This window comes from Rhinatrema bivittatum, chromosome 1 (genome assembly GCF_901001135.1).
Source record: "Rhinatrema bivittatum chromosome 1, aRhiBiv1.1, whole genome shotgun sequence".
Taxonomy (NCBI): Eukaryota; Metazoa; Chordata; class Amphibia; order Gymnophiona; family Rhinatrematidae; genus Rhinatrema; species Rhinatrema bivittatum.
The window spans coordinates 523,416,076-523,441,708 of NC_042615.1; the positions used below are offsets into that span (position 1 = coordinate 523,416,076).

The 25,633-nt window shown below is 45.4% G+C and overlaps 1 protein-coding gene across 5 annotated transcripts in view; it reads left to right on the forward strand.

Moving 5' to 3' along the window:
* Positions 1-25,633, forward strand: part of DOCK8 (dedicator of cytokinesis 8) — a 265,097-nt gene that overhangs the window by 131,457 nt on the left and 108,007 nt on the right. For 4 of the 5 annotated variants that reach the window (XM_029613102.1, XM_029613120.1, XM_029613130.1 and 1 more), the window contains 8 exons: positions 2,750-2,820; positions 3,412-3,550; positions 6,680-6,781; positions 8,376-8,471; positions 10,573-10,807; positions 12,527-12,691; positions 13,942-14,117; positions 16,672-16,767. In XM_029613102.1, the coding sequence (XP_029468962.1) occupies positions 2,750-2,820; positions 3,412-3,550; positions 6,680-6,781; positions 8,376-8,471; positions 10,573-10,807; positions 12,527-12,691; positions 13,942-14,117; positions 16,672-16,767 (1,080 nt within the window). The remainder of the gene's footprint in view (positions 1-2,749; positions 2,821-3,411; positions 3,551-6,679; positions 6,782-8,375; positions 8,472-10,572; positions 10,808-12,526; positions 12,692-13,941; positions 14,118-16,671; positions 16,768-25,633) is intronic. The other variant, XM_029613111.1, reaches the window with a different exon arrangement.

The window sequence follows — 25,633 nt, forward strand, 5'->3', positions numbered from 1 at the left end:
TTGACCCCCCAAGTAGCTAGTACTGAAAAATCAGTGCTGGCCTCCCAACTGTCTTCCCTCAATCTAACCCCGCCCAAAATGTGACTGGCTGAATTTAGTAGATTCAGTTGGAGCTGGTTAGCCCAGTCAGCTTTCAAAACCTTTGATCCAGCTGGCTAAGTTTTTACTTATCAAAAAAAAAGCATATAAGTTCCCACTAATAGCGCAATAGTATAAGAAAAAAGGGAACACAGAAAAAAACATTCAGTGCACTAATATTACCACTCTCTTAAATGGTGCTAGATATCATCTATGTTAAGTCAAACCGATAGGTTGAATAGCAATAAAACATACAATCCCCCATGAGAATTTCATCAATGTAAATTCCATGGCATAAACCACACTATACTTAATGTTGTATTGTTACCGAATAATATTGGCACTCTCTATTTAAAGTATGATCTATATTCTCCTTGATATATGTTCCCTATTGTAAACCGTTATGATGGTAAATAACTTAATGACGGTATATAAAAACTTTTAGATAAATAAATAAAGAAAGATTTAAATTTGTAATTTTGTGGAATTTTAGAATTTTTTGGTTTAGAAGCTTCTCAGCTCTTACACAATTAATAATTTCAAAATTAAATTAAATGTAGAAGCCGCATCAGCAAGCCAGACGAAGTACCTTATCAGCCGACCAAGGTCTTCCGAACTGTTCAATCATCTGCGGTTTCAAAATGTTGTCGTGTTTTTCAATTGTTTCGCAAAGATGTCAAGTTTTAGACAATAACACAGTCTATAAATACGTGTCTCACTTCAAATAGTAACATACAATTTTGTCAGCATATATTGCTAGTCAATAAATATAAACCTCTCAGCAGCTAGCTTGAGAGTATGGGCTTGACAACGGCCGGTGTTTCACATGAAAATGCTTCTTCAGGAGCCGTACTTCTATTTTAATATGCGACAAAATTCTAAGCGTGTTAAATGCCCTGCTGAACCCCAGAATTGGCTTCGTCAGTTTTGCTTGGACATCTCGTCTCCTCGAACCTCACCACTGGAACCAAGTCAATTCTGGGGTTCAGCAGGGCATTTAACACGCTTAGAATTTTGTCGCATATTAAAATAGAAGTATGGCTCCTGAAGAAGCATTTTCATGTGAAACACTGGCCGTTGTCGAGCCCATACTGTCAAGCTAGCTGCTGACAAAATTGTATGTTACAATTTGAAGTGGGACACGTATTTATGGACTGTGTTATTGTCTAAAACTTGACATCTTTGCGAAACAATTGAAAAACACGACAACATTTTGAAACCGCAGATGATTGAACAGTCCGGAAGACCTTGGTCGGCTGATAAGGTACTTCGTCTGGCTTCTACATTTAATTTAATTTTGAAATTATTAATTGTGTAAGAGCTGAGAGGCTTCTAATAACAAATTCTAACATTCCAAAAAATAAAAAATTGAAATCAGAGTAACATAGATGATATCTAACACAATTTGAGAGAGTGGTCATACTAGTGCATTGAATGTTTTTTTTCTGTGTTCCCTTTTTTCTTATAGCTATCTGGCTAACTTAATAGGGATTTTCAGCAGTGTGACTGCGCTGTTGAATATACACATTGGGGCAGATTTTCAAAGGCCTGCGCGCCGGCGGCCTATTTTGCATAGGCCGCCGGCGCACGTAAAGCCCCGGGACGCGCGTAAGTCCCAGGACTTTTGTAAGGGGGCGTGGCGGGGGCGGGACCTACTGACGCGGCGTTTCGGGGGCGGGCCCGGGGGCGTGGCGCCGGCCCGGGGGCGTAGTCGAGGCCTCCGGACCAGCCCCCGGGACCGGAGGACGGAGCGGGGCTGCCGGCCGACGCGCGCAAAGTTATGCCTGCTTCCAGCAGGCGTAACTTTGCCGACAAAGGTAAGGGGGGGGGTTAGATAGGGCCGGGGGGGTGGGTTAGGTAGGGGAAGGGAGGGGAAGGTGCGGGGAGGGCGAAGGAAAGTTCCCTCCGAGGCCGCTCCGAAATCGGAGCGGCCTTGGAGGGAACGGAGGCAGGCTGCGCGGCTCGGCGCACACAGGCTGCCGATTTTGCGCAGCCTTGCACGCGCCGACCCCAGATTTTATAAGATACGCGCGGCTACGCTGCGCGAACAAAAGTACGCGCTCGCGCAACTTTTTAAAATCTGCCCCATTATGTTAAAGTTATCCAGATAAATATATCCGGCTAACTTTAGGACAGCCCTATGGCATGACCAGAGTTAGGCGCATAAGTTAAGTGGCTAACTCTGGCCTGCTCCGAAATGCCTCCCTCCCGCCCTTGGACAGCCCCCAATTTATGCGGCTAGAATTTAGCTGCATACGGCTTCTAATGTTGCCGTTTTGCTATTTAGACGGATAACGTTTTAGTTGTCTGTCTAAATGGCTTTTGAATTTCGGCCTCTGTCTTTTTCCAGCTTGAAAGTCCAGACTCAAAGCTCCAAAGGGTTCAAAATATCCAACAAGAACACATGAAGGAGGCGAGCTGAAGGCTGTGCAGGGCTCCACGTGTCACGACTGGGAGGCATAACTATGTCTGTAAATTATAAAAGTGAATGACAGAAAGTTGCCATTTCATGGCCTAAACACATCTACCCCCAAGTAGTCTGAGAGCCTGATTTGTGAACTGAGACATCACACTGACTGTACACTACTTCAAAGAAAAGCAGCTTCTGGTGGAAAAAATGTCTTTCACACACACAGTTTTTGCTAATATCATTTTTCATTTCCCACTGCAGATCATTTTTGGGAAGTCCAGTGGTGCAGAATTTGTACAAGAGGCGTGCACAGCTGTCACCTACCATAACAAGTGAGTACAGGTGGACAACATAAGTAGAGAACAAAGTCGTAGGCAGAATTTTAGTCCCAATAAGCAAAATATTCTTCAGTGTGCTGAATCCAGGTTGGAAATAATGCTTTATAGCTATGTTCTTTCGCCTGCCCGACCACCTGAATAAGCCTGGCTCTTGAACTGACCATCGAATGAGCTGCTCTCTCTGAGCGGACCAAAGTATTACCCTCCTCCTGGCCATTTCATTTATTACGGGGAAAAGGGTAGCGGCATCCATCTGGTTCCAGGTTCAGCCGATCTGTTACGTATAATGGACCATCATCTCCCTTGATGGCTGAGACTGAGCAGAAAGTACTAAGAGTATCCGTATCCTCCTCTCCAAATCGGGACATCAATCCCATCTTCTTGTCGGTGCATGGGTATCGTCCTGGGACAACCAGCAGCAGCAAGGGGTGCCCCTCTTCTTCTCTGCATGTGGAAACGAGCTTGCATTCACCCTCGGCTTTGGGGTCTCTGATGAACGACCTCCCTGCTTTTATTGGACTTCTAAGGTTTCAAGCATCTAGCAGTGTGGGGTTAATTTTTTGTTTTGCTTCTTTATCTGCCCAGGTCTCCGGATTTTTACGAAGAGGTGAAAATTAAACTGCCTGCGAAGCTCACAGAGAAGCACCACCTGCTGTTCACATTCCACCATGTCAGCTGCCAGCAAAAGCAAGGGGCCTCCGTAGAGACCCTCCTGGGATACTCGGTAAGTCATCCCTTGGGTCCAGCTGTCCAAAGTGCAAGAGCAGCTTGACCGTAAACAGAGAGGGAGCAGTTTTCCAAACTGTGCAGACAGGTGAAAAGTCCTCGGGCACGTTTGCTCGTGGATTTTGTGCCCGATGGGTTTTTTTTTTTTTTTTTTTTTTTAAAGAAAAGTGCACACAGGACTTTCCCTTTGAAAACGGCCCAAGGGAAAGGTGCACATGGGGAGCTGGCCTTTGCTTTTTCTGCAGATAATTTTCCCAACTAAAACAACGCGCATAGTGTATAAAATCCCAAATGACGCGTGTCGTTTTCTCCCCTGATCTAACCCTGCCCCGGGCAGTGCCCCCGCCACAAAGTGTGGGGGTGGAGGCAGAATGTGCCCACTTTTTACCCCTTACTGGGGTAAAGAGCCATTTTCCCAGTTAAAAGGCGCTTGAAAATTAACCTCATAGTGCAATAATAATGTTAATAATCTTTAAATTGCTATTGTGTCTATCTGTCATCAGAAGTGGAGCCCACCAAGCGTCACAGCCAGACATGCTGTGCATCAGACTTATCCTCTCTGCCTACCCAAAATCTCTCTTCCACAGCAAAGCGAAGGTTACCATGCTTTGTTTCGACCAAACATTTATGCACCCTCAGGAAATCAAACAATAAGGCGAAGCATTAGTGGAGTGGGCATTCCCGATAATGCAGAATGGGAAGAAGGATTCAAGTACTTAATAGCATCCCAAAGGCTCCATTTTTTCACCAACAAGCTGATCTAATTCTGTATTTTATTTCATTGCATGCATGGACTTGTGCTCCTGCATTTGTTTAATAAGTAAATAGGAAGTACAAGTCCATAAATTGAATGGGGGTAAACCAATCAGGTTCCATTTCATGTGAGGTAATTTTGCGACTGTTCCAAATATGGTTGCTTCTAGGGCTATAGGAGAATTTCAGGGGAGGAGCTCAAAGAATTGAGACAATAATGGTCTTAGCAGTAAAATATTGAATTGTTACAGGCTGGATGGATACATTCAAATATTGCTTAGTTTGCACAGAGCACAGCTCTTTTCTAAGAAAATGAAATTCTGAGGAGCTTAATAACTAAAATATAATGGCACCGGGTTACAGAACCTTTCACCTCTAGGCCACCGGTTCAAATTCAGCTCAAATCCACAGTAAACAGAGAATCATCGGTTTCTGAAAGCCGTACAGTGGTTTATGGGAGATGAGTTACTGGCTCCAGTCCAGTTCCTCGTGACTATGTTTCCACATACTGAAAGCCACCATCACAATTTGGCCCTCATTTTCACCATTGTTGGCCATCTCAGCAGAGGCCAAAGACTGAGATATCCTCTCACCCTTGGAAGTGGTCCCTCTAAGGCAGGGCTGAGCCACATTGCCAGGTCAGCATGGGGAAGCTTGCACTGCCAAAGCCTGTCCTGCACCCAGGGGCGGATTGGCCTATTGGGGGATCAGGCATCCCCCGGTGGGCCGGTCGCGCTAGTCACATGGTATCTCCTGTGCCGGCCTGGGCGGCAAATCCCCGGGCCGGTTTTCATTGGGAATCTGCCGCTGCCTGCACCCGATCTGTGAATAAATGGAAAGTTTTGGTTCCAGTGCTGTCAGTCCAGCACCTTCTAGTGCTAAACTCACTAGAAAATCCTGCCCCTCCCCCACCAAAAAAAGATCTGTGCTAAACTATCCCTCCTAGCACTCACAAGATATCCGTCTAAATGGCAATTGTGGCATATTCAGCCACTTATCCGGTTAAATTATAGACAAATAAGTAGTTCTCCAGCTATAATTTAGAAGGATAAAAAGGCGTTTCAGGAGGGGCCGAGATATCCAGCTAACCTAGTCAAATATCGGGTATATCCGGCTAAGTTATCCGGCCTTGTATGACTGGATAACTAGCTACGTAACCAGCTATCTTCAAAGATATCCGGTTAACTAAAGATCTGTAAAAGGAAAATAAAACATAATGGGGCTTGTGGCCCGTTCCTTTTGATCCCTTGTCCAAATTAAAAATCAGTCAGTCTGCTTTACATCTGCCACCCCTCAAACCCAATAAAGTATGTTTATATGTCCTGGGCCCGCCAAACCAGTTAGTGATTTAAACAAATAGTAAATCTTCCCCACCCACCCACGGCTTAAGATGTGGACAGTTCCCACACACGCCCTCCCCCCGGATACCCCTGGGCCCCTCCTCTATCCCCCTGAGTGCTCACAGTCCATGTCGGGAGCGGGGTATTACCTTGTACACTCCAGTGCTGAGCATGTAAGTAGTAACTTACACTTACAGCGCTGAATCTGACAGACTCAGCGCTGGAGCACCAGGAGCGAGTAAGGTAATGCCCCACTCCCAACACGGACTGTGAGGAAGGAGGAGGGGTCCAGGGGGGATCAGGAGAGGGTGGACTGTCCACACCTTAAGCCAAGGGTAGGTGAGGAAGATTTACTATTGGTTTAAATCACTAACGGGGATAATTCTAGCTGGATAACTTGTCCACTAAATGGTCTACTGAATATTGGCCCTCGGGGAGGTCAATATTAAAAGACATTTATATGGATAACTCAGATGTTATCCATCTAAATGGCAAGTTATCCATCTAACTCCAAGTTATCCATTTAAATGTTTAGTTTTGATTATTGACCTCCAGGTTTTCCAATTTGCAGGACTTGATGCGAATACTCAGTACATGTTTATTCAGAAGCTGCTGAGCTACAGGTCACGCAGTTGCCCAAATTGGACCCAGGTTGTTGAAGTGACAGCACCCTTTTGCCTGCTTGACCTGAGATTCAGAATAATGTAGGCTGAAAAGGCATGGCTTCACAGCAGTTATCAGGTTATAGCTGCAGCAGTAACAGATACCTGTCCACAGATGTTTGTCAAGCCCTAGGAACCAGTAGAAAGAGCTTTAGAATCACAACAGGATAAGAAAGTCAGAATTTATAGACTTTGAAGATAAGTGACGGTGAAACGAGCAGATGCAATGAGTACCCAATTATCATTGTATTATGTTTCGTTAGCACCAGTTCAAGAAATATGCCTAATATTTGTTTTAAATACACAAATATCTGTGTATGCTTTTGTGTGCTGTAATAAAAGGAACAACAAATTGCTTTTTATCTGTTTCAGTGGCTTCCAATTCTATTAAATGATCGCCTCCAGACTGGGCACTATTGTCTTCCCGTGGCTTTGGAAAAATTACCCTTGAACTACTCCTTGCACTCTCCAGAGGTAACAAACCAAGCTTCTCCCAGACCCTATGGAAGCACCAGTAAAGAGTCCATTTATAGTATGAGTCCTGAAAGCTGACATTTTTGAAATATTCACAGATGGGTTAATAAACATGTCATCTCTATGCCAACATGGTGACTCAGTGATAATGCTGTGTTTTGTCATGTGCAGCACCTGGCTTCAGTTACCGGATCAGGTCTTCCACTTCCCAGGCTGGCCAGGGCTGGGAATTCTATAGAGGCAATGTTCACAACCCCTAGTAGGGGAGGGAATCCCAGTCATCGCACAATGGCGACATCTAGTGGCCAGATTTAGGGTCTATAATTGCAGAGTTCTGGAAGGAGCCGTGGAGTATGGCCCTCTGCTAAGGACCATCACTGCTATGACTGGGCTAAGTGGATTGACAGGGGATATAACATTGGGGAAAATCCTTAGGTAGTTCGAATGAAGGCTCCTGGAACCAGATCCCATCCCCCAATTCTCAGCGATCTGGATGCCTAAAGGATCAAGAGAAAACAGACCATGCTGAGCTTCAATTTGTGTTCCAGCGAGACCTCTGGCATCTTTTGGTCCAGTACTTAAATAGGGAAGGGGACCTGACCTTCCAGTGCATGGCAAAAAGTAAAGAACTTCTCCAGGTGCTTGTCCTAAGTGCAATTTTACTATACACATGGATGCCAACCAAAATCAGGGGCTCACTGGCACTGCTCTGTGAAGAGAGAGCACTCAGCACTCACACATACGCTTATGAACTCCAGTTCTTGGAATCCTCTCTCCTTATACTTCCTGCATCACATGGCTGCAGAGGTTTATACGTCCTCAGTAGCCCTCCTGTAGGGAGTAGTGTAAACTCCCTAATGCACTGACATCAGTTTAGGGAGAGATCTAGTTAGACCTCTATTGCATACTGAGGGCAGGCAGACCAGCTGAAGCCACAGTTGCATGACTGAGAGAGGCAGAAAAGGGACGGCCTCTTACGCTTGTCTACCTTAATCACCTCTTCCTCTCCTAAGTGGGGCACAGACCTCCACACTGCAAAGTTCACACCCGCTGCTACCTGCCACACCCGCTCTGTGTGATAGAAGGCACCCTGGTGCACCGCACCCCAGACATGCAAACATGGGCCTGAAAATAGGGTTTCAGGTGACTACTCCCTACTAAATATTCAAGCTGAAAAGAACTGGGAGGCTTCCTAAGCCTATAGGGGAGCAAAGGGCCAGACTTGGAAGTTGTGTATAATGAATTATTCTTTTGTCTTTTGATGTACCACCAACAGCTGGGACTGTAGATGTTGGATTACAATTTTTAACGTCATTGTAATGATGATGTCAGAGTAAAAAATGATCATGATCTCATGGCTGATTTACCTGTTATAAATATAGAAATACAGAATATGATGGCAGTTGTAGGACCAATAGGCTCCTTCAGTCTGCCCAGTTTCTTTCCTGGTGCAATACGATAGACCCCTGTTGATCTCTAAGCCAAGTTCATTGAAGCCAAAACTTTGTAGTCTGTTGTGCCAATATTATTTGTTGCTGTGTGTGCTGAGAGAGGCATTACCTTGTTGGTTTCTGTGTTTTTATGTTCACCGCAGAAGGTGCCATCACAGACCCCACCTATTAAATGGGTCGAGGGACACAAAGGGGTGTTCAACGTTGAAATACAGACCGTGTCGTCGGTTCACACGCAGGTAAGGGGCACCGAGCAAGTAGAAGCAGATTAAAATGTTTAATAGCCAACACGTGAAGGAACTGATTTAAAAAAAAAAAAAATGCCATCTCAAAATATTTTGGCTTCTGTTCTTACAAAATCAGGAGGTGTACAGACAAATTACTCAGAGGCATAAACCCCCCATGAGACAGAGCCAGATATCCTCTAAGTCAACTCACTGTGGCAAACATCAGCATGGGTGAAAGCATGAAGGTGAAGCTAGCTGAACTGGAAGTGGACTGTGCCACTTTACCGACTTTCACAGGGCTCTGTGGAGCACAGCGATAAAGTCTCAGCATCACTGTGTTCATCTGTCATCTCATTACACCCCCATGTTCTATGTAGTGGTTTTTGCTCTCTTCACCTCTCTGACAGTGGCAGCCTTTAATCTTCCAGTGCTGTGTTTGGATGTCAGGGAGTGCACTTTAACATTTATGGCTTCTGGCGCTGGTTATGAGCCGCGTGACCGGTGGCTCCCCTGTCTGCTGGTTGCTGCTGAAGCACGGCCGTCCGCTGTCATTAACTCACATGGCTCTCACTTCTTGAGCGATTTGCCTGGAGTGTGCTTTTCTTTCTTTACTATCCATGCAGATGAAAGGCTATATTTCAGCAGCAAAGACGCCAGTACTCAAATAGGGCTGAATGTCTCTTTATAGGAACCTATTTTGTGCTGTTCTAAGGCACCTTAATTTAAGGCTTAATTAGACTTTAAATTTAGCTACCTTAACTGAGGTGGCTAAATGTAGACCAGCTATTGCTGACCTAAATTAAGGTCCCTAAATTAGTTGTCCAGCACTGAATACCTAACTACATTTCCCTGACCTAGACCTGTTTTTGGCCCCACCCACTTTAGGGCACCTCCATTTAAGCACTGACGGGCCAATACAGTAAAGTCCACAGGAGAGCGGGCGAACGCCCAGGCCACTCTCCTATGCATGCGATTCAGTATGCAAATTAGGCCCGGCGGTAAAAACAGGTAAAAGGAGGCGCTAGGGACTAGCGTCCCTAGCGCCTCCTTTTGGACCGGAGCGGCGGCTGTCAGCAAGTTTGACAGCAGACGCTCAATTTTGCTGCCGTCGGTTCTCGAGCCCGCTGACAGCCACGGGTTCGGAAACCGGACACCGGCAAAATTGAGTGTTCGGTTTTCAAGCCACGGGCCGAATTCAAATTTATTTATTTATTTTTATTTTACTTTTGGTAACTTTCGGGACCTCTGACTTAATATCGCCATGATATTAAGTCAGAGGGTGCACAGAAAAGCAGTTTTTACTGCTTTTCTGTGCACTTTCCCGGTGCCCGAAGAAATTGGCGCCTACCTTTGGGTAGGTGCTAATTTCTGAAAGTAAAATGTGCGGCTTGGCTGCACATTTTCCTTTCTGAATCGCGCGGGAATACCTAATAGGGCCATCAACATGCATTTGCATGTTGCGGGCGCTATTAGGTTCGGGGGGGTTGGACGCGCGTTTTCGGCCCCTTACTGAATAAGGGGTAACGCTAGCGCGTCAAACGCACGTCCAATCAAAGGTTAACAGTGCGCTCTGTCGGAGCACTGTACTGTATCGGCCCATGAATAAGGGAGAAATTTTATTTAGAAAGATCTAGGCAGCTAACTCTAGATTTTTATGAATATCAGTCTCAAAGTTATTTGTCCAAAAAATATTCCATTTTTTTTTTGAGAGTCATCAACACGCCCTCACTGGAGGGACGACTAATTCACTGCCATCTTTGGAAAACTGATGTATTGTTTGAGATTTTTCTGTCTGGCTTTTCACTTTCACAGTTAATGTTCATCTATTCTTTCCTCTCTTCTTTTCCTTTTCTCTTTATTCTTTCTTGGACTCGCAGTAAGTATGGACTTTTTGTTTAAATTTTGAACTTCCATTCTATAAACACAGATTGTACAATTATTTTTTTCTTCTGCAAAGATTTATTACCTTATAAATAAACAATAGGACACATCATCTGTCGATTAAATCCTTCTCTCCTTTCAATTTGCTCACTTTTTATTTTAAAAAAACAGCACACAGCTTCTGACTTTGGTCGGAGTCCATGTGTACAGTAAAATTCTGCTTTGTTCTCAGGACAACCATCTGGAGAAATTCTTCACCCTTTGCCATGCGCTGGAAGGTCCGATCACCTTCCCTATTCGCGTGCTGGACCAGAAGGTGCCGGAGACCTCCCTGGAACACGAGCTGAAGCTCAGCATTGTCTGTCTGAACTCCTCCCGGCTCGAACCCCTCGTGCTCTTCCTGCACCTCGTGCTGGACAAGCTCTTTCAGCTCACCCTGCAGCCCATGGTCATTGCAGGCCAGACCGGTGAGCGGCCCGCCGTGCCTCCTCTTTTGTGTCGTGTCCTTGGGGTACGTGGGTGAGAGAACCGATGCTGAGCACACGCCATTTGGAAAGCTAAGGCACAGCTCTGGTAGCTGCTTTTGACTGGGGGGGGGGGGGGGGGAGAAAATGGATTCTTTGCAGGTTGCAAAACTTTTATATTGGCCCAAAATTGGTCCATTGTTTGTTTGAAGCAGAAATGTTCATGGTACCTAAGCTTTTGAGAGCACGTGATACCTGAAGAAACAAATTTTGTGGCCTCTGAAATGGAGGCACAGCATCCATGTTTAACATGATGTTGGTTTAATAAACCACAGTGGGGAAGGAAGAGTCAGGAGTTGGGTAGGCGGGGTAAGGATTTAAAAGGATGTGCAGGAAGGCAGGGAATATATGAGTTTTGGGGGAGCCATAAGAATGGTGATGGGCGGGGGGAGGTGCAGTCTGTGCACTGGCAGCCTGGAAGGGAGGGGTGAAAAAGACAGTGCAGAGCAAATATGGGGGAGGAAGAGAGGGGAGAAGAGGTTGAGAGGCAAGGCCAAGTATGATGAACTGGGAGATGAGAGGCATTCCCAGTGATATGAGGGGAGCTGGTCAGCTGCAAACAGCAGAGATGCATTTATTTATTGTGGTGTAAGCTGCTGTGCCCGGCTAGAGGCTCTGGGGAGATCTGCAGAGTCGCTTTTTTTTTTTTTCTTTTCTGCAACAGAGCAGTAGAGGTGTTAACAAATATGGCATGTTTTGGGGGGCCACCACCCTGATACATCCAGAGTAAACCTCCACAGCCACTCATCTCAAAGCCACTAACTTAAAACCCTCTTTCTTCTTCTAGCTGAATCAGCTTCCAAGTTTTATGGTCCTTGTTATTTGTAACTTTTTGCTTTTTGCTTCCTCTGATTATAAAAAAGTTGTTCCTTATGTTTTAGTTATCTACTCCCCGTTCGATGTAAACCGACCTGATATGGTATTCAACCTTGAAGATCGGTATAGAAAAATGTTAAATAAATAAATATAAATAAATATCTCCCAAGCAGGCCCCAAGCATTGTTTTGGCAGAATAAGAAAAAAAATGCCACCAGCTGAATTTTGGTAGATATTCGTCAGAGATATACAGCACACAGCTAACATTCCCCAGTGTACTGGGCAGCCTCCACTCTAACAATCTGACTTGGAATAATAATGCAGATCTCATTATGGGGTGAAGGCTGTATCCCAACGAGTGTCTTTCTAGGCAGACATCCTCTTCCTAGCCTGATTCTTTGCATGGGTTCATGGGCAAGACCTGAATTTCTGCCTCTTAATTGCAGCAGTCCTGCTTCTCAAAATTTAACTCTGTGCTGCATTCTAAGTCTGCAACTTCTCCTGCTTTCAAAGGTGAAGAATGTCTTGTGCTATGAATGAGGCTACGTTTATTTCCAGACTATGAGCTAGAATGGTAAGGGATGGCGACCAGCAGTCATCTAAAGAAGAGGTTGGTAACACTTGCTATCAACAGCAACAAACCGGTCTGGTCTTCTGGACATCCCTAGTAAATGCCCATGAGGTATATTTGCATATAATAAACTCCTTTTCAGCAAGAGGAAGGTGAACTTTAATGCACAGGTTAACCCTGAGAATCAGACCTCCAGCCAGGCTGAGGACTGTCAGCCTTCACGGAACTGACCCCTTTTCTACAGCTGCCAATGCACCTTCTTGTTTGTTTAACAGCCAACTTCTCCCAATTTGCTTTTGAATCTGTGGTGGCCATCGTGAGCAGCCTGCACAACAGTAAGGATCTGAGCAAGGACCAGCATGGAAGGAACTGCCTGCTGGCGTCATATGTCTATTATGTGTTCCGTCTGCCAGAGGTTCTCAAGGACCTATACAAAGCAGGTATTGTGGCGAGCAGTTGTGTAGCACTCCTGGATTCTCTTGAGAATGTTTGTTTGACATTGCCACTGGCAGGGGATTTCCCTACCTGGGGCTCTGATGATGTGTGCCCTTCAGTCTGAAAGGGTCCCCTGAAAAATGGTGGGATCATCACATTCACTTCTATTAATTGGATTGCTTTTAAGTGTGTACAGTGCTGTCCAAGATAAAACCAAGTGCTTCTGAGGTCCCTGTACAGAAGAGCTTAATGTCCTTTGAGAAGAGGTTAAAGTAGTTGTGGCTACTGGTGGTACATCCGATACTATTTGTACAGATGTATTTGTATAGCCCAAGCTGAACATTTCCTGCTAGGGTCTGTGGCTGTTACCCTTCATTCTCCCTTTCTGCCCGTTGTGTACCACCAGTATCCCATCCTTGCAGTGTAGCCAACTAAAACTCGCATTTAATAATGCAGAGAGAGAGTGGTAGCTGCAAATTGTCAAAATCTGAGAAGTCACTTGGAGGCCACGTTGAAACTTGATCCTCAAAAGTTCCTCTTAAAATTATTTGTCTGCTGTTTCTTTGAAGTATGAGAGTGATTGGATTCCTGAGACAGAAGGGTGGAAGATCACTCCATGCCTCAAATCAGCTTTCACCAAAACCGAGGAAGTATTGTTTCAGTGCTGCTTTAAGTGATTTACTCCCAGTTCCTCAGTGAGACGTGGTGGGTGGGATCTGAACTTTTGTCTCCAGTTTTCTCAGCAGTTTGTTCCAATAAGTAAGTTGGCAGGCCTCATGTCTCTTCGCTTCTAGATGGGTCCTAAGCTAGGTGATACGAGTTTGTTTTTGGTTTGGTTGGCTACTTTTTTTTTTCTCTTCCCTCTCACTTCCCATGATGAACAGGTTGGATGTGCTTGAACATTTCTGGAGGTGGAGAACTAGAAGGATCAGCCTCCTCTAACGCTGTGCCTGTTTTATGTCCTCCCCTGCCAGCAAGGGATGGGGGTGGGAGGGTCGATCATACAGCGTGTGGCCACCCCACCTCACCATGGGGCCACTTGCAGCAAGTCAGCAGTTTGCTTGTACCCTGCAGGCCCCAGGAGACCTGAACTAGGGGGTTTCTTTGCCCTGGAGCTGTACCTTTTATTGTACTCCCTATAGGAATAACAAACTCTGATTGCTTGCTTTCAAGAGCTGCAGTCAGATGAGCCTTAATGGGGGAGGGGTTTGCCCATTTTTCTTTTTGAGTGGCAAAGTGTTCTTGTGTTGTGCAGGTGCCGCGGGTGCTGCCAGCATGCCAGACACACGCTATTACACGGTGGGGCGCTCCTCGGCCGTCTCGGTTGGATCCAGACTAATCCAGACTCGGCTGCTGAGCTGCAGTAATCCTGATATCGCAGGGACACAGAGCGCCACCGACGAGGAAGTGAGAAGCATCATGTCCTCCAAGGTGAGCGGGCAGGAAAAGTTGCTGAATGCGCGCAAAAATTAAAATCGCAATTTAGTGGAGAGTCGTCTAGAGAAGGTCACTTTTGGTAACCCACTTTTGGTCTTGAGTCAGAGATTTTCGTGTTATTGTATTTTTCATGCAGTTCCTTCATGACGCTTTTGTGAGATGGTATTTCCTATAGGACACCCATAAAATGTTTCCCAAAATATTAGAAGAATTAAGACAGGTTATTTTTTCATACAGGCAATATACTTATTTATTTATTTAAAAATGATTTGTTGTCCACATGCATCTGTATAGTTTGTAGGGGGTTACAAGTAAATACAAACATTTTAAAACAAAAACATCATTGACAGCAGAGACAATAGGTGAACAGAAATATTCTGAACACCTGCTTCAGAGTTGGATACATTGTTAAACTTCCTCAAATGCTAACTTGAACAAAAAAGTTTTCAATGCCTTTCTGAAACATTTACAGCAAGTGATTAGCACAAATGCTCAGGGAGGGAGTTCCCATAGGATAGGCGCTGCTATGGAGAATGCTGTCTCCCTTATTACCTTAAAACACGCGACCTTAATAGAGGGTTCCTCCAGAAAATTCTTGTTTTCAGAACTAAGAGTACAGTTTGGTTTGTAAATTCGTAAAACAGAATTGAACCGTGGGATGGAATCATTTTGTAGGCGTTTGTGTACTGTCATGATTATTTTGTATTGTATTCTATAATTTATCGGGAACCAGTGTAGAGATAATTTGGTTCCAGTTGGTAATCATGCAGCAGCGTTCTGAGCAATTTGTTTTGCTCTTATTGTAGAAGCTGGAAGTCCTATGAGAAGGACTTCGCAGTAATTTAATCCTCTACCATTACTATCACCTCAAGACATCTGTACGGTGCTTCAAGTACTAATCCTTAGAGTCTAAGGATTAGTACTTGAAGCACCGTACAGATGTCTTGAGGTGATAGTAATGGTTTCAACTGTCTCAGTAAATGCAGACTCCTCCTTTGGCTATGGTCATATCGTAATAATTTCCCTAGCAGGGTCAGGTGGCAGGGCATTAACCCCCTCATATTGTACAAGTTACTCAATCTCAGCCCAAAGGCCAAGAAGGTATCATCTTCAGATCCCGGCTCAGAGAGGCTGAAGAGCACTTTGCAGACAAATAAATGTTATTGGTAGAAAACAGATATATTCTGATAGCAATTGGTATCGCAGTGGCTGGTTACAATGCAGTTACAAGACAGTTTTGCATGGCAAGAAGAGAAGCAATTGCTCATGTGTTTTTTTGGGGGGGGGGGTGTTTCACACACACTGCATGTCGGTTATATTTCTTGCACAGTGCAGTTGCAACAGCTCCGTCAATCAGCGCTATGCAACTCAAATCCAAACTCCGTTTAAGCTCAGGGAGAGTAGGGGAGTTAGCATGGGCTTTGCAAGTCTTTCATTCAGCAGAATTAAGATGACAGGCCTGATGAGAGTCTCCGCACCAAACCTTTTAACAAATACAGATGTTTAAAGTGTTTCAAAATGTAGTAATTCGTAGCTTATGAAATGTTAGCCCAGTCCTGGTTTTCTGTTTGATGTCCCAAAACAGTCTAAGTCATTATCCTACAGAATGCATTGGGATTGGAGTTAAAAAAAAAAAAAAATAAGCACTGGATTAGTATTGCATGATGGCATGGATGCAGGCTGAGGTACTGCTGGGTTCTGCTGTGCGGAGAATCTGGATTTCATTCCCACGCCAAGCTTCTGCTCTCTGGGTTGCCTGGGCCTCGGAGGCTGTAGAGGCAGTGCTCACAGCCCCCGTGAGAGGTGGAAAGCAGGTCTCAGCCATCATACTGTAGTGATACCTAGTTGCCAGAATCAGGGTGCTTGCATACCAGTTTTTGGAAGGTGCCACAGTCTCTGGTTCTGGCCATAAAATGGCACTGCAATGACTGGGCTGGATGGCTGAGGGGATAGAGATAAAAATCTAGGGAAAAGTTCTGAGTAGCTACAAATGAAGGCTTAAGATGCTGTAGCCAGGGGTCACTGTATTAGGTACCTTAGGTAAAAGTTACACAGATAAAAACAGAAGTGATGACAAATATTGTCTCCACTTAGCAAAAGTCTGGTGGCATTTGGAAGTGGTGGGTGAAGGAATAATTCATACCCTCATCTCTTCCCCACCCAGTCCTGGGTAGGAAAAAGGATAGTATCGCATTGAGTCACTTTGGGCCTGATTATTCAGCTGCCATGCTGACCACTAAATATACTCAGCTGGATAAATTAAATCTGACTAACTTTAGGCAAGCAAATTAGCAGTCCAATAATTCTGCTAACCAAGCTGGATAACGCTGAATATCGGCATTTATCCAGTTAAGTTAGCCAGACAAGTGACCCTGCCCTGGAATGCCCTTGCTGTGCCCCTCACTAGGCCTGCTTTTTAGCCGGATAAAAAGTTAGCTGCTGACTGCAGTCAGATAGGTGCTATTTAGCCAACTAAGTCCAGATTTAGGAAGCTAAATGGTGCTGAATATCAGTCCCTGTGTAACTGATCTGTGTTCATTTATTGCAGGGGCTGGATCGCAGTGGCAGCCGCATGTCAACATTCATTGAAGCCAGCAGTGAGATGCAGCCAGCCTGTGCCAGCCCCCGACCAGCTAACAGAAAGGTAGAAGGCCCAGAAATGCAGCGTGTTTACCAGCCACGAGAGTATCGCCATGTCACTGAACATTCACGCATGTTCTTTCAACTGCACCAGAAAAGGCCACCTCCTTTTTATCCTTTCTTTGTTCTGGCAATTTCTTCCAGCTCTTCTGGGCTTCCAGCTCATTTGGATCTGGGAATCTGGCACCATGAGCCTCTGCTCACAACTGCCTGGGAATTATTTCCTGTATTTTATATCCGTCCTCGACTTGCTTACCTCAGTTATTATACAATCCTCGACCGGAGGCCTAACCCTAGAGCTTCCCCATGAATTATGGACCCTAATTCGTTACCTGTTGTATGATCTGTGATAATCAACAAGTCCGGGAGCGGAAGATCTGAGCCGGTAACCAAATCCAGCTCCTCAGTATAGCGATGCCACCAAGGCACTGGGGTGGCCCCTTGCTTATTTCCTTTTTTTATTACAATGCTACTAAATATAGACCCACCATAAAATTACTCTTCATTGGGAAACCAGCACAAAACATCCAACACAGATAGCCTAGATGCATAGAGCAATGCTGGATGCCAAGCTGTTACGTTGGTGGACCCTTGAGCCAAAGTGAATTTGGAGCCACCTACAGAGTAGGGCCCTGTAGGTCCCCACTGTCGGCAGGCAGAAGTGGCAGGTGGAGAGACCTAACAGGAACTTCACCACTAGCAGCCCTCGTTCCCCGCAGGTTGAGCCCTTGGGTGCCGGGGCCAGCTGGACTTAGGCACAAGCCTCTGAAAAGCATGGTATTTGAAGAAAGGAGCAGGCTAAAAGGAGGTGCAAACAGGCCAAAATCAGGGCAGGTAGCAGAACAGCGAACGTGAAGACGAACCATGGTCAGGGCAGGCAGCAGCACAAGCAAAGGAGGTAAGAGTTCAGCCAGAAGTCAGTCCAGGAAGAAGACCAGTCAAAGCAAGCCAAAGTTCAAACCAGAGAATCAGTCCTGGAAGAAGGGAGCCGACGACAAGGGAGCAGGAAAACCAGGAGAGGACCAGAAGAGGAACACAGGAATCAGGAAAACAGGAGTCAGGAATGCAGAAACCAGGGACTCAGGAACGCAAAACACAACCAGCTACTCGCAGGAGTGGAGACCTGTTGCTGAGTCATCAGAATCAGGTTCAGGCTGGCTTAAAAAGGGAGCCCTGATGATGTCAGGGGGAGGAGCATTGTAGAGGTTTCCTGCCGTGGGCCTTTTATGTATCAGGAGCTGTGCGCACATGCCTAGGAAGGCCTGCTCAGCTGAGCAGCGTCCCCCACACGGCACAGACAGTGTTGCATAGTGGCTTGCTGTGTCTTGGTCCCGGAGGGCATCTTGCCAGCGATTCTTGGCGTCGGAGGTAGGGATGGCCGGCAACAGGGATAACCTATGGTCGGCCGCACGTAACAGTACCCCCCCTTCTAAGCCCCCTCCCAGGAAGCCGGGTTTCCTGGGATAAGATACGTGGAGTGCTTTTAAGAGGTCTTTGTCCAGGTTGCTCGAGGCGGGTTCCCAAGTATTCTCTTCTGGGCCATACCCTTCCCAAGAGAACAAATATTCCCATCTCTTGATTCTTCGAAGGACGTCCAGTATCTCTCAAACTTGATAGATCTGGTCTTCTTCAGAAGATATTCTTTTGTTTCCAGAAGTTTATGGGATTGCCATGATAATACTAAGGGTTTGAGGAGAGACATGAAATATGTTGTGAATCTTCAGTGAGGTGGGTAGGCATTACGGACAATTGGAAAAGAGCTGAAATAGTGAGGTGCAAGTTTCATAGAAGGTACCCTGAGTCAGATGTGGTGGGTACTTAATCAGACCTTGTCCCCTGGTTTGAACTGTGGGGCTGATCGCTGGTGGTTATCTGTCATCTGTTTTGCTCTTTGGGTGGCCCTTTGGATCATTGCCTCTGTTCAGACCCATAGCTCTTGAAGTTCCTGCGCAGTTAACTGAGCCACTGGGGAAGAGACGGTCAGGGGTAATGGAAGTGGGGGAGTCAGCTGTTTCCCATATACGATTAAAAAATGGAGAAGATCCTGTAGCAGTGTTAATATGTGAATTATGGGAGAATTCTGCCCAAGGGAGAAGGGTAGCCCATTTATCCTGATGTTCATTAACGAATGTCCTTAGGAAGGTCTTAAGTGTACGGTTGGTCCGTTCTGCTTGACCGTTAGCTTATGGGTGATAGGTCATGGTGAAGTCTAATTTGTTATTAAATTTTTCGGCAGAGATAGTGCCAGTATTTAGCCCTGAACTGGATGCCTCGATCCAAGATAATATGCCGTGGTAAGCCGTGTAGTTGAAAAATGTGGGCAGTAAATAACTTCACTAATTCCAGTGTGGCGGGAAGACCTGGAAGGGCAATGAAGTGGGCCATCTTGGAGAATCAATCGATAATGACTCAGATAACACGGCAGCCGCTTGAGAGGGGGAGGTCCACCACAAAGTCAGTGGACAGGTGGGTCCAGAGTTCCTTGGGGGCTGGCAGCGGCTGTAACAGCCCCCAAGGTCGTCCTACCAAAGGCTTTTGTTGGGTGCAGGTAGGACATGAGTCTACATAGGCCTTGACATCCTTCTGCATCTGGGATCACCATTAGTACTGCTGGAGCAATGGGAGGGTCTGAGCTCGGCTGGGATAACCTGCGACTTGAGAGTCGTGGGACCATTCTAGCACCTTCTGCCAGTGTCAACTGGGGACCACCATCTTCCATTGAGGAGCGGTCTAAGAAGCAGCCAAGAGGATTCGTGTCGGATCGATGATATAACTGGGAGGATCAGGCGTGTCTTCCAACTCAAAGGACCGTGAGAGGGCGTCTGCCTGGATATTTTTGCTTGCCGGCCTGTATCTTACCACGAACTCGAAGCGGCTGAAAAACAAGGCCCACTGGGCATGATGAAGGTACTCCAGGTTCTTATGGTCGGTATACACTGTGATGTGGTGGTGTGCCCCCTTCAACCATTGCTGCCATTTCTCAAATGCCATTTTTATGGCAAGTAACTCCTTGTCCCTGATGCCATAGTTACATTCAGCAGGAGAAAGTTTCCAGGAGAAGAAGGAACAAGGACGAAGAACTCCCATGTCTTGAGTGTTGACTCAACACAGTTCCTACTGCCATGGAGGAGGCACCGTCCTCGAGAATGAAAGGACTTGTAGGATCTGGGTGGCGGAGTCATGGTTTCTGGAGGAAAGCCTGTTTTAGCTTGAGAAAAGCATCAACCACTTCTGGAGGCCATACCTTGGGATTTGCCCCTTTCTTAGAAAGGGCCGTGAGAGGTGTGACTATCTGAGAGTATGTAGGAATGAAGTGCCGGTAGAAGTTTGTGAATCCCAGAAACCTCTGTAGGGAGCAAAGACCAGAGGGTTGGGGCCAGTTCTGAATGCAATCTACTTTTTCTGGGTCCATGCGGAAACTGGTGCTTGAGATGATGTATCCCAAGAAGGGAAGGGACTCTTTCTTAAAGATGCACTTCTCTAACTTTGTGTAGATCTTATTGACTCATCGTCGTTGGAGGTCTTGCAGGACATTGCGAAGATGGGATTGCAAATCCTTGCAAAAAATGAGGACGTCATCGAGATATATCACTACTCAGATGTATAGGAAATCCCTGAAGACCTCGTTCATCGTATTGTGGAATACCGCAGGAGCATTGCAGAATCCAAAGGGCATGACCAGGTATTCATTATGGCCGTCCCATGTGTTAAATGCGGGTTTCCACTAGTCATCTGGTTTGATCCAGATAAGTTTGTACGTTCCCTGGAGGTCCAACTTTGTAAATATTCTGGCTCCCTGCAGATGATCAAGTAGTTCTGAAATGAGAGGCAAGGGTTAGCTATCCTTCTTGGTTATGGCATTGATACCTCGGTAGTCAATTCAAGGCTGAAATGTGCCATCCTTCTTGGCCACAAACAAAAAACCTGCTCCCGCCAGGGAAGTGGAGGGTTGAATAAATCCTCTTTCAAGGCTTTCCCGAATATACTGGGACATGGCCTTAGTCTCCGGGAGGGATAGAGGAAATACCCTTCCCCACAGCGTTATAGTGCCTGGGATTAAGTTGATGGTGCAGTTGAAGGGACAATGTTCTGGTAGTGCCTCTGCTTTTTTTCTTGGAAAGACGTCTGCATAATCAGCATACTGCGATGGCAGGTCCAGGGAAGTTGTAGCAAGAGGAATGGAAGATGGGCATCTGTCTTGGAGAAGACAAGAGATATGACAGCGAGGGCTCCAGCTGGTCAACTGTAGAGTTCCCCAGTCGAAGTTGGGGAAAGGCGTTGCAACCAGGGCAGTCCTAGTACAGTGGGAGATATTGCCTTCTCGATAATGTGAAAGATAATCTCCTCCACATGCAGGACACCAGTGCGAAGATGCAATGGAGCGGTTGTCAGTGATCCGACCCAGGAGGGGTTTCCCAGAAATAGATGAGATAACTAGGGGGAAGTCCCTGGGAATCATTGGTAGCTTCAAGTGGTCAGAGAGGGCTTTCTTGATAAAGTTCCCACCAGCGCCAGAATCTATCAGCACAAGGCTGGAGAACTCGTGCTTGTCCACGGTGATAGCCACTGGGAGTATAAGCTGGGGAGCAGGGTAGTAAAGCCTAGGGTCATCTCCCCACTGCTCCTAGGTTTGTCTGTTTCCCTGCTTCACAGGATATTGCGCAAGAAGGTGCCTTTTCCCAGCACAATAAAAACATAGACTCAGGATGCAACGACAATGTTTCTCCTCTGGCGTGAGATGACTCTGCCCAAGCTGCATGGACTCCTCAGGTTGTGCAGTTGTGGGAGCTGCTGCTAGTGTTAGAGCGAGGGGACGAGAGAACGACAGGGCAAGCACTAAATGCCTGCGTGGGGCTCGCAACTCCCAGGCCCGCTGCTGGAGATGGTGGTCTATCCTTCCGGCTAAGTCTATGAGAGCGTGAAGTGATTCTGGAAGCTCCCTTGCTGCCAACTCATCTTTTATTTGAGAGAATAGTCCTTCCAAGGAAATGCTCCACAGGCTGTTTTCTCGCCAGTTTAATTCGGTGTTAGAGTACGAAATTCAATGGCATAGTCTACCAGAGGTCGGGCACCCTGTTGAAGGTGCAGAAGATCAGATCCTATGGTAGCCAAGTGGCTGGGTTCATCAAACACCTGTTTAAAAGCTTTAACGAACTGCTGCAGGTCCTGGAGTAGTGCGTCTCCTCGCTCCCAAAGAGGGGAAGCCCATGCCAAGGCCTTGCCATTGAGAAGGGAGAGGATGAATATGGTCTTGATGGCATCACTGGAAAACTGTGCTGGCTGGAGGGTGAAATGCATAAAGCACTGGTCTAAGAACCCGTGGCACTGCTTTGGATCTCCTGCATACCTAGGCAGTGCCGGAAATCATATAGTTGAGGCGACGTTCACAGGTGCTGGTGTCACAGAGATTGGAGTATTTTGTCATGGCTGTAGAAACATCTAGGTGGATCAGAAAATTCTTCTTGATAGACTGCAGGAAATAGGTTTAATTAAAACCACTTTGAAATGGTTTACATCCTTTTTAGAGAATCGGAATTTTACAGTAAAAATCAATGATACCGTTTCTGAGAAAATAATACTAAAAACAGGAGTGCCACATGGATCCGCATTATCAGCTACTCTTTTTAATATTTATTTACTCCCATTGGGTCATCTTTTAACCGGTCTTAGTCTAAATTATTTTATTTATGATGACGATATTCAGATTTTATTCCCAGTCGAAAACTGTTTAGAATCTACCTTTAAACTAGTAGACATGTATCTTAAAATTATTAGACAACTACTAACTCAAATGAAATTAATTTTAAACTTAGAGAAGTCTGTTTTTATGATTTTAGACCGAAAAAATGTGAACTCAGAAAAGAAAGTTATTACCCTCAATGATATAACCAGTTACAAATTAGTGGATACAACTAGGAACCTAGGAATAATCATGGATTATGAACTAATTTTAGAGCTCATATCTCTAAGAAAGTTAAAGAAGGGTTTAGTAAATTGATGATGTTAAAACGTTTGAAGCCATTCCTTTCAAATAAAAATTTTAGAACAATACTCCAAGTTCTGCTATTAACTGGATTAGACTATTGCAATTCCACAATGCTAGGACTCCCAAAAGTGACATTGCACACTTTACAGGTCCTACAAAATACTGCAGCTCGCATTCTTTCAACTACCAGAAAAAAAGGATCACATCACTCCAATTTTAAAGGACTTACATTGGTTGTCAGTAGAAAGTAGAAGAGCATATAAAACTTTTTGCATTATCCATAAACTATTATATGGTGATATGTCTGCCTGGTTAAATTCTACAATAAAACTACATATCCCTCAGCGTAATCTCAGGTCCGCCAATAAAGCCCTTCTGACAGTACCAACAGTAAGGTCTGCACATTTAAGCGAAGTAAGAGCCCGTGCAATTTCTATCGCTGGGCCGTCCCTCTGGAACAAACTGCTTCAAGAACTATGGCTACAAGATAATTTGAAGAGATTCAGGAAAGATCTAAAAACATGGCTTTTTAAACAAGCTTTTGAAATGGTCACTGAAGCATAATCCAGATTTTTACATGATTCATTCTTCCTCTTTTTAGTCTGTTCTTAGTTATTTTAATATTAATTTTAGTCCTATTTTAGAAAGTTTTGATATAATTTTATTCTCTGGATATTTTTAAGATATATTGTTATTTTCTCTTTTTATTATGTTCTTAAAATGTGAATATTTTAAACCGTAGAGAGAGAACTTGTTTCTGTACAACGGTATATAAAAAAAACTGTATAAATTAAATAAATAAATAAATAAATAAATAAATAAATAGGCGGGCACTTAAGTGTTCAATAGAGCCAGCCAGCACTTCCAAAAACTGCTGTTGCTGCTGGATCTCCTGAGCCAACCCTGGTATGGCTTGGAGGCCGGAACAATCCGCCAGGTTCATGGCCTCAGCAGACCATTAAGTCGATGGATTCTTGAACCGAAGCAAAGTTGGCACCCCACTGTCGGCAGGCGGAAGTTGACAGGTGCAGAGGCCTAACAGGAACTTCACCACTACCAGCCCTCATTCCCCAAAGGTTGAGCCCTTGGGTGCCGGGGCTGGCTGGACTTAGGTGCAAGACTCTGAAAAGCATGGTATCCAAAGAAAGGAGCAGTCTAAGAGGATGCCCAAACAGGCTGAAGTCGGGGCAGGCAGCAGAACAGCAAACATGAAGATGAACCGTGGTCAGGGCAAGCAGTAGCACAAAGGAAGTCAAGAGGAGGTCCGAGGTCAGCCAGAAGTCATTCCAGGAAGAATATGAGTCAAGGCAAGCCAAGGTCTAAACCAGAGAATCAGTCCTGGGAGGAGCCGAAGATGAGGGAGCAGGAACACCAGAAGAGGATCAGAAGAGGGATGCAGGAACCAGGGACGCAGAACACAACCAGCTACTCGCAGGAGTAGAGACCTGTTGCTGAGGCATCAGAATCAGGTTCAGGCTGGCTTGAAAAGGGAGTCTCGATGACGTCAGTGGAAGGAGCATTGTAGAGTGCTCCCGCCGCTGGCCCTTTAAGTGTTGGTAGCTGTGTGCGCACCTAGGAACGCCTGCTCAACTGAGTGGTGTCCCCCACGCAGCACAGACAGTGTTACACGGTGGCCTGCCATGTCTTGGTCCAGGAGGGCATCTTGCCGTTGATTCTTGGTGTCTGAGGTAGGTACGGCTGGCAGAGGGGATAGCCCGTGGTCTGCCTCGCGTAACACAAGCTGTGGAAGAAGTAATCCTGTGTTCTCCTCTAAGCCCAGCAATGAGTCACATTTGGTGGGGTTCTGAAGTTTGGGAGGGAATCAGGTGGAGAGTTGGGAATGAAGGAGGAGGTTATTGGGAGGGGAGCCTTGCATTGAATTAAAAAATAAATGTCAGGCAGGGGATGGGAGAAGATAGGAATATCGCTTATCAGTGACACGTACAAGCCAGGATTCATGTTGGCAGGATTCTGGAGAAGCCAAGAACTTTCAGTGTGTGTGAAGGCTAAGTTGGAAGAGGGATACAAAAACAGAGGGAAAATCCCTGGGTATTTGTGAATGAAGGCTCATGGCACCTTTACCCAATCGAGGACAATTCCAATTGAATTGAAAGCCTAAAGGAACAGCAGGAAACTGCTGTTCAAAACAAAAAAGTAAAAAATGTTGAAATAGCAGAATATAAGAATGCTTTGCCAACCCACTGATAGAGATAGAAGGAAAGGAAGGAGGGGACCAGACAAATATATTTTCATTCCAGGGTGCCTTCTCCCATGGACCCCTTGTATAAATTACTCTTTGAACAATTTCTTAACATAGATCTGAATAGCTAGCCAGGTTTTGATCACAGTACTTACTTCCTACCAGAATATTCATTTCCTATTATGTGTGCTTTGCAAGGCCCATATCTTAGTGAGGCGTAGATATTTTGCTTGTTTGAGCTAAAGCGGGTTAGTATTTAGAGCTGTTTGAAGTCTACTGCCAGTATTATGTGACTTCAAGTTGGCCTGAATAGCTGGTGGATTTTCTTCCCAGCCATCACCATGCGTTCTTGTGTTTCATTCCTATTCTCCTCCTCCTCCTCTTCTTTCCTTCCTTTGTTCTGTACACAGTTCATCAGTGGTCGGGGGGGGGGGGGGGCATTAGAGTTTGCATATTGAATTGCTTTTCTTCTTATGGCTTAACTATTAATAAGAGCTTAGAGCAACGTTCAATGAGAACGTAAGAGACCATCTTTTCTCCTGGGAATGCCTTCATCATTCCAAGAAACTAAACTCTACTACAAAACATAAGAACATAAACAGAAATAGTTATGTTCAGGAATCATGAAATCGAGAGCAGATCCAGTCAGGAATGTTTTGCTTTTTGATCGTTTAGGTGGCAAAA